This window comes from Centruroides vittatus, unplaced genomic scaffold (genome assembly GCF_030686945.1).
Source record: "Centruroides vittatus isolate TY-2023 unplaced genomic scaffold, ASM3068694v2 contig_694, whole genome shotgun sequence".
NCBI classification, from domain to species: domain Eukaryota; kingdom Metazoa; phylum Arthropoda; class Arachnida; order Scorpiones; family Buthidae; genus Centruroides; species Centruroides vittatus.
The window spans coordinates 795,956-812,508 of NW_027122438.1; the positions used below are offsets into that span (position 1 = coordinate 795,956).

General features: G+C 32.1%; 2 protein-coding genes across 3 annotated transcripts in view; one reads left to right on the forward strand and one right to left on the reverse strand.

Annotated features, from left to right (window-relative positions):
• LOC136980358 (cadherin-related tumor suppressor-like) overlaps positions 1 to 2,599 on the forward strand; it is a 54,296-nt gene extending 51,697 nt beyond the window's left edge. For both annotated transcript variants that reach the window (XM_067276449.1, XM_067276450.1), the window contains one exon: positions 1,116 to 2,599. In XM_067276449.1, the coding sequence (XP_067132550.1) occupies positions 1,116 to 2,218 (1,103 nt within the window). In that variant the 3' untranslated portion in view covers positions 2,219 to 2,599. The remainder of the gene's footprint in view (positions 1 to 1,115) is intronic.
• Positions 2,600 to 8,778: 6,179 nt separating this feature from the next.
• Positions 8,779 to 16,553, reverse strand: part of Ostgamma (oligosaccharide transferase gamma subunit) — a 31,614-nt gene continuing 23,839 nt past the window's right edge. Inside the window, exon 11 of the mRNA XM_067276448.1 lies at positions 8,779 to 8,978. Within this exon, the coding sequence (XP_067132549.1) occupies positions 8,963 to 8,978 (16 nt within the window). The 3' untranslated portion in view covers positions 8,779 to 8,962. The remainder of the gene's footprint in view (positions 8,979 to 16,553) is intronic.

Genomic DNA, 16,553 nt, shown 5'->3' on the forward strand with positions numbered 1-16,553 from the left:
ATTTGTTTAATTTCTTTATTCTCTGTTCTGAGATATTAAACAATATCTGAGAATGGGTATAAAGTTTAAGAAACGAAATTTGGCACGTTAGGTTTTGTATAAAGGGGCATTAATGCTATTAAATTTTGGTTCTTAATTAAAGGTCGACAGGGTGGAGACATAGAAAGAGTCATATGTCTCCACCCTGCGAACTAAGTGCAAGAAACAAACGATGAAGATGAAGAAGAAATAAATCTTATCGAGGACAAATATCCTGCTTTCCCTATATGTAGGAAAGCAAGTGCTCTTCCTCTTGAGCCTTTAAGAGTCTTTCTAGAAACTACACCATTCATATAACAAGATATTTTCGAAGCGGTCGATCTTATTGAAAGCATTATAGTTTCGGAAGCAATGAATCGTTGATAACAACAAACTCATGTAACAGAGTTATTTTTACCAATAGTTTCTTTGTTTTTTTTTTATTTTGTGGATATACGTATGTAACAAATAATAAATTATAATGTATTTAAGTCTAACTATATTTTTTGTATTGTATTGTAATATTTACGATCTTATTAAAATAATAGTACTTTCCGTAACTCGAAATTTTTCTCTGTTCTTCCACTTCAAATTATCGAGAGTCTTCTGTATTTGAGCTTTAAATTTCGAATCGCTTGCTAAATGGGGTAATCACTGTTCTCAGGTGTATAACGACCGGAAGTAGTCACGCTGGCCCCTGAACAACGAGTTGAACTTATTTTATTGGCTAGGACAATCACAGAACAACACGGAAAACTGCAGATAAATTCTATTGTAGACACTCAGATCTTGCGTATCTTCACATCAAGCTGTTGGCAATATTCTAGTGAAATTTAAGACGACGTTGACTGTCCTAGATGAAAACAAGCTTCATTCGTTATTTAGGGGTCGGCATGATTATTTCCGATCGTTATTGCACCTGGAACAATAAGAAGAGTGATTGCCCCATTTAGCAAGCGATTTTTTGGCCAAACTGTATTTATTATAGTAAATGATTTAAAAAGAAAGATTAATTGTGCATTTAAATATTTAATAAATAAATAAAAATGTTTCTTTCAAGAAATCCTAATTTTTAAAAAATCAAATTTCTTTTTCAGGTTGTGTCAAAATGATCATTCTTAACAATGAAGTACAAACAGATGTATTGGATTCGAATTTTAATTACTTTGAAGTTAAAATTCGAGGATCTGCCAGAAAAGGATTCTGTAGTTCTCTTATTTATGATCGTCCTCTTTTGGCTACTGATCCTCTTAATATTGGAATAATTCTAGTGATAATTTTCTTCGCTATACTTATTGTCTCCATTTTAATTAGCTTCCTCATGTATCAGTATCATAGCAGAAAACAGGCAAAAGAAAAAATCTCAAATCAAATCAAACAACAAATAAACCCATCAAGAACAGAAGCGCCTTCTCAAACAGAATCTTCAAATACTCAAGATTCTTTAAATAGAAACGTTAGAATCACACAGGATTTGGTTCCAAAAACGGAATGTTCCCAACGTCCGGATATCATTAGCAGAGATGTTCTTGAAAAAGTGTCTGAAGAGAATATGAAATCAGAACCATATAACTCAGAGCATAATTCTGAGAAATCAGCAACTTCTCTAGGATACCATTACAAAGGAAATAGAGAAGGTGCTCCGAGATTCACTAGCAGCCTTCAAATAACACAAAAAACTAGACGTGTTGTACCTGGAGAATTGTCATCGAACAATCAAGATTTTCAAGCATCCAGAGTGGTCTCGTGTTGTGGAAGTTCTGATGCTTTGAAAGTAGCTGCGGATGCGAGAGAAACGCAACAGTGTACTAAAAACATTGATTTAGTGAATACTTTAGATACAATTTCATCATCTAGCGATGATAACCCGTTGGTGGACAAATTTGGATGTTATCTAACTTCTTCTTATCAACAAGATTCTACAACAGACGAAAGTGGTAATGACTCGTTCACATGCTCGGAGTTTGAATTTGACAAAAATGACGTAGCTCCGAATGATAATGAAGAAGTTAAGAACGATGTTAATAAATCGTTTAGTAAAGAACAATTTACTAAAATCACAAACAGTTCTGATATGAGATGGGAGAATTTACTTAATTGGAGTCCCAATTACCAAAATTTAATAGGCGTGTGCAAAGATATTGGTCAACTCCATCATTCCGGAATATCCGAAGACACGACTGCCGCTGATTATGTATAAAGTTTCATTGAAATATTTCTAAATCAGAGGTGTCGAACATGATTGGCGATTTATTACATTTTTCTTTAAATCTTTCCTTGTTAGAAGGGCATCTAGATAACTTTCCATACGAAAATATGAAGCCAATGATCATTTCTTTATTGATTTATTAAATATCAATTAGGAATAATGCATATTAACGTAAGGAAATGATAAATGACCATTAGCACGAACTGAGGATTTGGTTTAATTATGAAAATGATTCGAGATCGCTTTCATGTTGACGCTCTTGATATAGAATGTTTTTAATTTATAATGTACTTAATACTTGTAGAAGTTTTGATATATAAAATTTTTCAAATATTTTTTTTAAATAACCGAATAAATATCGTGCAATATATCGATATTTCAATTATATTCTAAGATGAATTTACAGTATTCAAACAGTTCAAAAAGTTTATCGATCCACAAAATAAATAAAAATATTAAGGACAAATCAAATTAAAAATAATTTCATTGATATGCGTGAAAAGTTTATATTTTTCAACAATCCGGAATAATTTATTATATTAAATAAAACCAATGTTAAACATTACTTCTATTTATAACGTTTTAAAATGTCGTCCCTCTCTGTATATATTCTCATGTCAGTTGGAAAATTTATCTTAACTTACCTTCTAATTACGTTTAATAATTTTTGTTACAGTGATAAAAAATATGATTCGTATAAATCATTGACACAAAAATATTCAAGATCTGATTTCAGTAAAAGACCTACCTCAAGTGTTTTTTCAATAATGCTGTAATTGTGCCATGTGATCATTTTGCTGATGTAATAAAATCTGACTATACAGTTTGTGAATAAAGATTTGTTTGGTTAATTTTCATCATTTCTTTTTTTGGTTAAGAGGGGAAGTATGGCGATCGGTCAAAAAAATGGCTCCCACCCGAACATTTTTACATTTTTGGACTCGGGACACCTTGAAACGTCAAGAAATGAAAAATAAAATGGGGTTTTTTCTGTATGTATGGATGTTAATGTGTGTACGGGGTGCACGTTTTTGTTTACCCTGTTTGAAGCTTAATAACTCCTGTAATTTTTGTCGAAAATTTATGAAATTTTACACGGTGGTTTGTGTATTAGGGGGATCGGTGCTATTAAATTTTGGTGGTTAAAGGTCGAGGGAGTGGGAAGATAAAGAGGGTCGTGTGTATCTCCACTAGAGACGGACCTTAATGGCGATTTTACTCGTTATGAACATTTACAATTTTTTATAAAACCCATTCTACCCTCAAAATTCGACTTTTTGCCACTTTATAATAGTTAAAAACACAAAAAAATTAAAATAAAATATTGCAACAGATGGCGCTACCAAAGTTTTAAAAATTGCCTGGGAAAGTAACTCCTTGCTGAATTTTTTAATTTAGATTGACAACTACCAGGATTGACCTTTTTCGTCTGGGTGGTCCTTTTCCCAACCCTAAGGATGCCCCAAATTTCATCATTAACAAACAACAGAAAATTCATGATATCTAGCCTAATCTGCGAATAAAAAACATTATAAACTATATTTTTCCATTGCCCCATGCAACTTCGTCGTATGTTGACCAAAATCACATTCCTTGTTTTCATGGCCAAGTTAGCTCCAAATGCAACCAGTGTCACTTGTAGGAGCGCTGAATAGTTTTTATGGAGTGAGCTGTCTAGAACAGGCTTTTTTTGACATAGGGCAAAGTTTCTTTAACTAGGAAATCGCAACCACTCGAGGGCTGGACTAAAAGTTTTAGACGGTGCAAAAATTTGGAAAAAACTAAGGTTTATGCATAAGAAATAAGTGTATAAAGAAATGAATATTTTACATATTTTTTAATTATTTGTTAATGTTTGATAGATTGAAATTGTGTGTAAAACCATAAATTTTAGATTAAACTCATTTCAATGAGGCATTGAAAATGAGTCTATAGATTTTATTGAGATAAGAAGGGGTCGAGATAAAAAGTTTGAGATTCTGACGTAGGGAAAGCGAGTTAATAGCGAGGTTGAGGCCGAAGTTTTAAACGCGAAAACGTGTACGTCGGACGTTCAGCGCCGCTTTCCCGTAAGCCTAGAAGTTTGACAATGGCGTTTGGAATGTCGAGCATGATTCCACTGACTTTCCAAACGCCATTTTCAAACTTCTAGGCTTACGGGAAAGCGGCGCTGAACGTCCGACGTACACGTTTTCGCGTTTAAAACTTCGGCCTCAACCTCACTAATATTTCTACGGATAGAGGGCGCGAGTGTAATGGACGGGATAATTTCAAGGAGGCAGATAGGAATAATTTTCTCCCGTAAGATTGGCAACCGGTATTTATGACGTAATTGATCCTCTGTAGAGCTTCTCGCACGAGGTGGGATTTGAGACTGCCAAATTTGCAACGTGTTCTCGATAAACAACACTGTTTAGGGGCCGTCCATAAATTACGTAAGGTATTTTGGGGTGGGTGGGGGTTAAGGATTTCTTACGATTTCTTACTCAGGGATAGGGGGTAATAGATCTTCGTCGTACGTAATATTCTTATTTTTATTTTTTGATCTCGTTGAGTGGTGGAGGTTTGAATTTGGCGGTTTCTATTAAGAACGCTCGTTGTACCAATGCCATCTCGTGTGACGTGATAGCATAATAACGCTAGCAGATTCAAGCTCTACACATTTTTTATTGAATATCAAGGGAGAAAGGCAGTCTGGTGGTTTCTCTCTCTTGTTTTGTATGACGTTTCTGTTCACACGTGTAGTAGCTAGTCGATCTGTCAAAGTTTTTTGCGTCCTTTTGTGAAAATTAAAATTAATATAAAAATGAATATTATGACGTTGATTAATGATAATAACAATGAAAAGATTGTTAATAATTAAAAAATAAAGTTCTTAAAATTAATGAATTCGAATGAACAATTTAATTTTTATATTTTAAAATTTGTTCACATAAAGTCTTTATAAATAATAGTACATACTAATTAACTAATTAATAATTATATATCTTGAACCTAAGATTTTTAGGGTTTCATAAAAAAAATTTTTTTTTAATCATGCCTAAATATTACGTAAGATATGGAAGGGGAGGGGGGATCAAAGAAAATATTACGGTTTCTTACACAGGGGTGGGTGGGGTCTAGAATGGCCGAAATCACCCTTACGTAATTTATGGACGGCCCCTTATGCGTCCCCGCGAATAAAACTGCTTTTCGTTCTTAAAGCGCCATAATTTGCCATAGTAGCGCGTTTTTGTACAAATTTTTTCACGGAAATGTCTTTTGCATGTCCCGAAATGTCACCAAACCATATTTGCAAGAAATTTATGCAACCACCTGATATTTTTCTAGACAGCGTTGAATAGGAGTAATTTAATTACAATCGTCCAGCATTTTTATTTTAAAATTTAATTATAATTAAATAAAGTAAATTCCCGTTTTCCCCAACTTTATGAATCAGGCATTATTTTATTTAGATCTTATTTTTTGAGCTCTTGCACGTTCAATAATTAACATACAAAGACACTCAGTTGTCAGTCTTTGTTGTTTCATACTATTTCCCGCACACATGTCCTTTATGCCAGCTTTCATTATTGTTTAAAACAATTGTGTTCTTTTTCTTCTTATCCAGTAGAAAAGAGTGGGACAAGAGTACGCACTTAGATTTTTATACAAATTCTTTGTTAGAAGAGTGAATCTTGAAAAATACATAATAATTCTCAAACTGTCTTTAAGATTCAGTAGAATTTTATGTAATGACATGTTCAAAATATACATAATAAACATTTTTCAAAAGGTTACAAAAGTTCATACATGGTAGAGTAAAAGTTTGAGGACAAGGTTTTTATAAAAAGCTATACAAAGTGTGTATTAATGAACATAATTTAATAAAAAAGAACAACTTTTCATTAAATTAAATTTTTTCAATTAAACAACTTTGCACATTCTCCAATCCTCACATCTGCATCTGTTCTTCCAGATGATGAGGCTTCTTTATTGATCTCTCTATCAGATACTCCAAATATTTATGTTTCTTTATCAGCGTGCACATCTGTTACTACACAGGGTGCAAAATCCTCATCTGTAAATAAGTTCGCATACGAACATTTACCCGGCAACATCATCTTTTTCAAAAACAGATACTGCCATCTACATCGAGAACATTTTAAAATGTTTTATACACCATAGACTCGTTTCTCGTGTGCCTAATGCATATATTATGAAATATACTATGTAAACGATCAAAATATATCAGAAAGATAAAAAATAAATCTTACCTCAATATTTCAAAACTATTCACGCCAAGTCAGTTATTATTAAGTCTTCATTTCAGCAAGAGAACTTATAAACTAACTCAAAATGCCAACCTGACATTTACACAACTAATTATATCCCCAGTGCGCACTTTTACCCACTCTTCTCTACCATGTAGCCTCAGGAAACTGGTTCCAATTCTAGTTCGCAATGATATTCGCTTCCTTCTACTGTTTGATGTCACGTTGCTTGGAAAACTGTCAATCCTAAGCTGCAGTAACGACGTTGGTGCTGTTTTTTGACATCTTCATAATTTCGTTCATCATGGGGAATTATCACATTTTCCCAGTATGGTTATTGATCTGTGTCCGTTATAACGTGAATCCATGTTCATTTTCAAGGCACATCTCTCAGCTATTGGCTGAAACTTTATCGCTCAGACATCCCTAAATTCTATAATGCTAAAATTTAAGGTACACAACCATCCTGTGAACACTTCCAAAGGTCAAGCGTAAGGAATCATTCACGAGTTTTTAGAATTAATAGTTATAAAATATAAAATTAATTCGCTAATACGAGAAGAATGGTTAAAGATGTTTAATTCGATAAAATTTACTGGAGTTTAGTTTAGTTTTATTCGGTTAAAGACAATGCGACACATGGGCGATCTGCCGAGGAGGGAAATGCCTCCCGAGAGGTCTTTTAGAAAAAAACTGGCCTATATTTAAACGTTACTGATGGGAAGAAAATCCGAAAAACTTCCACGTGCCAGCCCGTTGGCGGGGTGCGAACCCACGACAGTGGGTTTATAAATTCCGCTACAGGTGGTCCAAAATCGAGAAGTGTAAAGATGTTTTAATCACGACGTATTTATGTGAAACATTTAAATAATTTGTTTGACTTAATCATAAATATATTCGCATAAACTTTTATCATTTAATTAAATTAATTAAAAACTTTATTTATTACTACAAAAATATTGTAGTAGTATTTTGTTTATTTCTTTCTGCCCTGTAAACACTAAGAGGGCATTTTTTTAATCATGCCCATCGTGTATTCGATCAGGTCCACAACGGGGCATAAGCAGCCCCATTTCCGAGATAGATCAATCCCGAAAAATTCCCGGAGTTTTCCAATCCATCCGCTTTCGGGACGCGAGATTCAGTCCAGACAAGTAACACCAAGATTTTTTCATGTGCCCCGTCCCTCATCCCTATCGCACTTATTGTGAATTTAACCGATCCCATGATGAGCATGAAAAAATGCCCACCGGTAGGCAGATAAAAAAAAAAAAAAACACACACACATCTCAATAACCCAATAAAAGCTTTAATGTGTCTGATAACTATTTAAAAAGCATTAAAACATCACATTAGTGAAAATAATTTTTATATAAATTGCTTTCAAGATTCCGATAATACGACAATTAACTAGAAACTAATCATAATTATCTTGTAATTATTTCCGACATACAAATATGTCCGACTTTGAAAATTACATAAAATTAATATTAAGGTGTACTGTACATCAATTTCGGAGACCAGAAGTCCAAAAAGTGCGCATTAGAATCAAGAAAACACCGGTATGATTCAATACCCATATGTCGTTCTTCAAGATGTTTGGCTTTTGATGGTTTTACAGAAAAATTTTCAGATATATTCCATTTCAATATACAGTTTTGTTCTCAAAATCATTATAACATAATCTAAGGAATTTAAATCACTTAAATGAAGTCTAATAGTTCAATGATGTAAGGCTTTTTTTAGCAAGCCCATTATGAGTTCGGCCAAGCCCATAATAGGGCAGCTGGGTGGTGGGGATGAAACCGAAAAATTCCTGTGGTTTTTTTCATGCCCGAATTCGATTTCGGATCTCCAGAATGTAGGCTACTATCTTAACAGCTTATAGCAATTCTTTTATTAATATACATTTTTAAAAACATTCAAGCAGTGCTGGACACCTAGACCCCAGGGAGCCCCACATTGCGGGATATGCAAAATTTAGTCACCCTGCCATCTAGATCAGCATTAATTTATCACAAGGAATCTATTCTGTGCCATTTAAGAAAAGAAATTATGTCAATTGAAATTTAGGGAAAGTATCTAGATTTAATAACTCCCTAATCTCATTTTCTTGCTCTTTGCTTTACTTGATAAGTATCCAGAATTAGGGATTTCTCCCTAAATCTGACAACACTGCTTTCCATCGCATAACTCGCATCCGCTTTCAACTTGACTGACTGTTTTACAGTTAACCTGTGGGATATATACAATAAAATATGGTCATCTCAAAAGACCTAAAATAGATAATACAGAAACTCAATTTATAAATCTTTATTAACAAATACATAATTTATAAAATTATGTAAATACAGTCATTTTTATCTAAACTCTCACTATACATAGAATATTTAAATACCAAAAAATTCCATGGTCCATAAAATCTTCATTACGAAAACAACTATATCCTGACAATACATATTTATAACACCAACAATAAATTTTACTTGAAAAGAAAGCTAGAATTAAAAAAAAATTAATATATTTATATAATTATTACAAACTTTAATTAAGAGAAATTTTTATTGTAATATTTTATAACTTAGGCTGTTTAATAATAAACGTTTTAAATACCATAAAATATTTAAAAACCATTCAAAATAAAGTTCAAACTATAATTATAATATGCATAAACTGAAGATTCCATATTTCTATTTAATTAAATGAAACTTGATATATCTATTTTGTTAGGATAATCAATACAGTGGTGCCTCATATAACGTACTTAATCCGTTCCAGGTGCACGTCCGTTAAGTGAAACGTCCGTTATACGAAACGCATTTTCCCATAGAAATACATGTTAAAACATCTAATTTGTTCCGCAGCATAAAATAACCGTACTGTATCATAAAAAATGAACATGGGGTGCGTTCTTTTATTCGTCCGCGTAACTCTGCACGAGCGACATCCGTTTAAAACTTCCTGCGGAACGCGTTCCTAAATTCCGGTGGGAGTGCGCGCCGTCGAACGGCAAAAACGGCCGCTCGTAGCAGTAGTTTACGGTGGAAAGCAACATGGCGTCCTCCATGGCTCAGATAGTTTCGTTTCCGGGTCCATTATGTGGTTTTATGAATGAAAATTTAGAAATTGTGGAAGCGCGAGTTAGCGCACGCGGTGATGTAAGTGTCTTTACGAATTTTTTTCGTGGCTATTTTGAATGCTCTTTCAACAAATAATTTATTTTATGGTTAAATTTTACAATTGGGACCCTTCTTTTGCCTTTAAAAGCTCATATTTTAGAATTATAGATTCCTCCATCACGATACTATCGATAGTGCGGGCGCCGCCATCTTTCTTTCTTTCACCGTCGTTCCTAAATGCCTACAAACAGCAGCGCACTCCCGTAGTAGCGGAGACGCAGAGCGACCGCTATTAAAGAACGCACCCATGGAGCAGTCACCAATTATGCCGAAAGTCCGTTGTTCGCAGTCAGTCCGTTATTCGAGGCGTACGTTATACGAGGCACCACTGTACTATGTTTATAATTTGTGGAACTATAGTTTATTTTCAATCATCTTGGTATTGGAAAACTTGTTAACAGCAATATGACATATGTAACTATTGAAAATATCTATGATTAGATGATATGATTATGATATCTATGATCTATGATGACACACTACAAGTTTCATCTGAAAATATTGGGTTCTGATATGTATTTTCTATAATTTTTATGTTTAATTTATAAATTAATCATTTAATTATCAAACATGAATCTTTCAATCATCCCAAAAAAAAAAGACTTTTTAAGCCAACTATCAGTTTCACAGTTTGTCAACAAACTCTTAAGATCATAGCGATGCTAAATAGATTCTTTTGAATACACAACCATATAACAATGTCTATCACTTTTTATGTTGTGTTACATCCACCTAAATTATATAAAGGTTTAGTAATGTACCGCTCTGTCTACTAGAATTTAGACAGATGCTCCTCGACTTACAATGTTTCAACATACTGTATTCTGCACATATGATGGCAGATGCAAGTTAACCGAAAGCATAAAAACTGTTAGAATTTGAAATCAAAGCAGCTAGTGTCTTGTAGCATCCTCAGTCTGGAAGCATGCTTCAGAAGAAGACATTAATGGCACTGTTGCCATAACATCTACTTCATTCAGCAACTAATATTCCACCATCTCCTTCAACTTTTTTTAAAGTTATATAATAACATTTTATTGCATACTTTTCTGGTGGATGTTACAATATTTGAAAGATTACTGCATGCATAACTTTAGCATAATATACTTCTATACATTTTCTTCTGTTTCATTCATTCATTCTTTCCTTTTTTTTCTGTACACTACAATATATATGCAACATCACATATTGTATAACCTTGTATATAGCCTTTTTTTTACTTACAGTATTTATTTTTATTTTTGACTTATGATGTGTTTTTTGGAATGTAACCCATCATAAATCGAGGAGACATATATTCATGATGTTTCTTGTTTTTTGTATTATTATTATTCTGTTTTTGGGTATTTCCTACAGGGCATATTTACCAGTACCTAATGCTATGCTGAACAAATACAGAAAGCAAATATTTTGTTTATATGCTGTTTGTTTATGTATCTGTCTTTAGAAATTTCATGACTATGTGACATATGTTTAATACAGCAGCCTTCTCTAGTGTGATGTTATATGTTATTGTGAAGCCCTAATGTTTTCAGACTCTTGTGATACAACACCTGTGCAAGAAAGGACTTATTAGGCATAAATACCTCATCCATTCTCTATAGATGCTTTATTTCATGGACAAGTTTTGAGTATTTACTAATTTTTTCAGTGTATGTGTTTTGTACCAGGTTGTTCAATAAGTTTTGTCGTTCGATAAAAAAAACACAATTTTATGGTTTGAAATACATTTTATTATTCAATATAATTTCCCTGAACTTCAATACACTTGTTCCAGTGATCTTCTAATTTATGGATTCCATCCCTGAAGTGAGAGTCCGGAAGACTGTCGAAATACGCTTCCACGGCTGCTATTACCTCTTCGTTCGATGAAAATCGTTTCCCACGCATGAATTTTTTAAGATGTGAGAACAGCCAGAAGTCAGAGGGAGCTAAATCTGGCGAATAGGGAGGATGTTGCAACAATTCGTATTTTAATTCGCTGATTTTCGCGATGGTTTTTTGAGCTGTATGAGAGGGTGCATTATCTTGATGAAAAATGATTTTTTTCTTCTGTAAACCAGGTCTTTTCTCACGAATTTTTACATCCAGCTGGTCCAAAAGGTTACAATAATAGTCTGAGTTTATTGTTTTACCAGTTTGGAGATAATCCACAAACAAAATTCCTTTTGCATCCCAAAAAACTGATGCTAACACCTTCTTGGCCGATTTCTGGACCCTAACTTGCTTCGGAGCCAAAGTACCAGGTTCACACCACTCCTTAGCCTCTTGTTTTGATTCAGGATCATGATGGTAGACCCAAGTCTCATCCATAGTAATGAAACGACGCACAAAATCCTTTTTATTTTTTCTAAAACGCTCCAAATGTTGCTGAGAAAGTTGCATTCGAATGTGTTTTTGCTCCATAGTTAGCGAATGCGGCACCCATTGTGCACACAGCTTTCTGTAACCCAAAACATCAGCCAAAATATTGCTCACACTGCCTAATGAGATCCCTAGGGCTTCTACTAAATCTCTCTCAGTTAATCGACGATCTTCCAAAACCATATGCTGTATTTTTGCTACGATTTCTGGTGTTGATGCACTTTTTGGACGTCCTTCACGTGGATCGTCTTCAAGACTTGTACGGCCACGTTTAAATTCAGCAACCCATCTTTCTACTGTTCTAATTGAAGGTGAAGAGTCCTTATACACTTTTACCAATCGTTCATGAATTTGTTTTGGTGCTACACCTTCCAAAAATAAGAACTTTATCACTGCACGATATTCAATTTTTTCCATTGTAAAAAAATACACTGACACGTCAACTTTGAACAGCTGCAAATATAGAAATGAGTTGACAGATCTACATGAAACTTCACACGTGTTTATAAAAAAGTAGTACTATTTTTAGAGTAATAAAACGACAAACCTAATAGCGCCATCTCTTATTGAACGACAAAACTTATTGAACAACCTGGTATGTTGTGGGTATTTGGTAAGCTATGTCTATGGATGTATGTGATTTTATTTTATTTGTCAATAAGTGTGATGTTTGTTCTGTTATGATGACTGTTTCATCTATTATTACTATTATTAATATTAAAACCCACAAAAATGCATTTTTCAGTAATAGCATACAAAATGTTTTTGTAATTGTAAAAGGCATTTCAACTGTATGCCAAGAGGTTCATCTCAAAATGTTGTTCACCTTAGGCTCTGAATTTAATTTGTCCCTAAAATTTATGAAAGTTTTTTAATTATTCTTAAAAATATTATAATTTGTATAAAATATATATATTTCACATAATTCTATTTAATTTTAAACAATTTGTCAGTGAAAATATTTATAGGTGCAAATTAGCTGGACTTTTGTAATTATGTCTAAAAATAATATTAAATGAAATTCTGCTGTGCATTTAAATAAATAGTTCATTTACTCACAATATTTAATTTTCCTCTCATTATATATATTTGAAAAATGCTGTGTTTAAGTGATACAAAATGCCAGAAGAGTGAGAACAACGGGTAATGTCCAGGTAACGCTTAATCCAAGATGTTACAAGAGTAGCAAGAAATTAGAATAAATTTTAAGCAAAATATATAAAGCATAAAAGCAAAATTAGTAATATAAATTGAAAAATAGATTGTCTGGAAAAGATTCTACTGCACTCTTAGTCACCTAATATTCTTGTTTTATAATTTTCATATATACCTGACATCTATTTATTAATTTCAGTCAAATACAGTCAAACACCATTATTATATTATTGGTTTCTGCAAAGTAGATTTGAAGTCCCATGGACAAGGAAGGCCAAGCATTTCAATGTTAACAAGTTTAGTTTATACAAATTTCAATAATACAAACTACCAATTTTTAAGTCCCTTTGACTTAGTATTAATGGTGTTTAACTGTAATAATGATAAAGTAAAAAGTAATAACTTTGATTCTATTTAAATAATTTTAAAATTTTAATATATGGCATTGAATAGCATTTTTTCCAGATAATCACTAACTTAAATAATTAGCTTAACATAAAGTTTGAAGCATATATATAAATGCAAATAATAGCATAAATTATGCTAGCAAATAAAAAGTGTTAAAACAATAATTACTATTTGAATTGATTAATTGATTATTGGGTTGGTTGAGCTCTATGGCTGAGAATGTAAAAAACTCTCAGCCTATGTGGAATGTAAAAATAGCAGCAACTAATAACCATTACTATTACATAACAGCATTATTCTATTTAGCTTTTTATTAAAATTTTATATTAAAAATATTTAAGTCAAATTACAACTTTATGAGGTAAAACTAAATAAAAATAAGATTAAAAACAAAAAAAACTTCATCGTCATCATAAATTAAAAAAAGAAATACGCATTAAAATTAACTTTAACACTATCTTTAAATACAAACAGCATATATGTGAATTATGAATTTTCAATACAGAAAAATAGTCTATTTAAAACTTTTAATAATGCCTTTTAAAAGCTCTAATTTTAGAAACATAAGTTAGATTGATAAAAACTGTTATACATGAAAAGTGGTATCAATGTCAGAAAACAAACCAATGATTTCTTTGTTATTATTCTAGTAGTAATTTCCAAAAAAATTAATATATTTGATAATCTTCTTATTAAAAATCTTACATGAAATAATAATATAATAAAAAAATAAAATCAAAATTATTATAATATATTATGTAATATAATCTTATATTTTGTTTTCATATTCAGTAATAAAACATAAACTAAGAATTGGATTATAGTAAAACATGAGTTACTCATGAGTAAAACATAATATACTCCTGAAATATAGATGTTATTTTATGAAAAAACTTAGTTTTAATTTAAAAAAAAAATCAAGAAAAAGAGCTCTGTTGAATATCCTTTCTTGATTTGATAAGTTATATCATCTTAGTTTGATACAATGAGCTAAAACAATAAGAGAAATAGGGAAAAGATAAGTTAACCTTTCTCCATGTTGGAATCTTTTAAATACAGTACACTCATGATTATCCAGGTTAATCACCAGTAATGGAGGCACAGATAACAAGGAAAACATGAATAATCCACAAGTTTGTTTTAATGGGAGGTAATTGATTCTTCCTTTTTTAGTTTTGAATTTCATATTAAATTTAACATAACAGTTTATATATTATGAATAAAATACATTTTGAAAATGATAATTAATTAATTAATAAGCTTTACCTATGATTAAAGTTGAATAAACTTTCAATGTAAACAAAAACTTCAGAAAAATTTATTGAACTAGTGCACAATATATTTCTTGTATTATTAACTGAAAATGACAGGTTTCCAGCTAGATATTGTTGTAAAACATCATTAATTTTTCAATATTAATGATTTATTGATAAGGAAACAATTCAAAATAATTTCTCCAAACAATTTTGCAACTTATTTAATGAAAAAGGAATCAAGAATCAACTGCACTTACTGTACTTGTTATACCATTTAAATTTATGCCTTGACATTCTGGCAGTAGTTCTAATACTCAACATACCATTTTAATTAAATAGAAAGAGTTAACAAGGCAAATTTTTAAAAATTTTAATGCTAATATTTGTATTCCTGGCATAAAGTTTTATTGAGATAAGGGTATGCATGGATAATAAGAGTATACTGAAATTTTCATGTTGACTGTATTCCTGCTATTTTAATAGTAGAGTTTTACTAAGAAAACATAGTCTAATAATAATATTGGCATTTTTCAATATGCAATCTACAAAATTATTAGGCCAAGTAACAGTAAGTTATCAGATTTAATAAAGTAATCTTGTTAGATGTGTACAGAGATGAATGGCATCAGTTTATTCCTTCTGTTTACAGAAAACCAACTGCAACACCATTGTACATCCATTTCCATTTCAAGAGATACATTAAAATATCAAACTGCAGGTTTTAGGCCACTCATATAGAATACCTTAGCTTATTCATTAAGCAAATTAAGTTAAATAAAGAGATTGAACATATTGGAGAAGTTACATAGGCATACAGTTTTTCAATTGACTTTTCTGGAACATTGTGAAGTGTGCAAAAAAAAAAAAAAAAAATATAGCATGACAAAGAAAAATAAAGAGACACAAAATGCAAGGTTTGTCAAAGTAATGAGAGTAGCCACTGCAAAGGTATTTAGGCCATATATTGAAGGAAAGAATATTAAAATAATTATAACTAGGCAGCTCACAGTATATGACAGGATCAAGGATCAAAAAAAGACAATATGGGAGATCAAATGAGTATGAGTACAGATACTCCTCACTTTACGACCTATCTGCTTAACAACCACTTGCACTTATGACCAATTAGGTTTCGACTTGCAATTTGAGGAATCCTCTTTCTCAGCATGGGCGTTGATCAGTGGCAATTGGTGACATGCGAACCGAGCATACTATAGGCTTACTATACACTTTTTAGTCAGTTTGATGTAATTCAAACAATTGTGGGCCTTGCCAATGTGCTTAATTTAGTTATTGAAGTGAAAGACATTGTTGAATTAGTGGATTATGCCAATGGAGAGCTAACAAATGAGAATTTAATAGAATTAGAAGCGATGCAGCATTTAGAAGAGGAAGAAGAGGAAAGAAAAAACTGAAGAAGTGAAAAAAAAATTCATGGTACATGGGTTAGCTGGTGTGTTCTCCAAAATTAATGCACCTATGTTGGAACTTAAGGCTATGGATCTAAATACTGAACATTTTAGTAAAGTTGAATGTGAGATGAATGAACGTTTGAAGTGCTATAGAGAAATTTATCTACAAAGCAAACCACACAAGTTTCTTTTCGACTGTTACTTCCAGAACCTCCGTCCTTGAAGATACAACCTTTCACCTGTCGTCATCTCCCTAACCTAGACCCTCTATAGCTCCAGATAACCAAATAAACAAATGA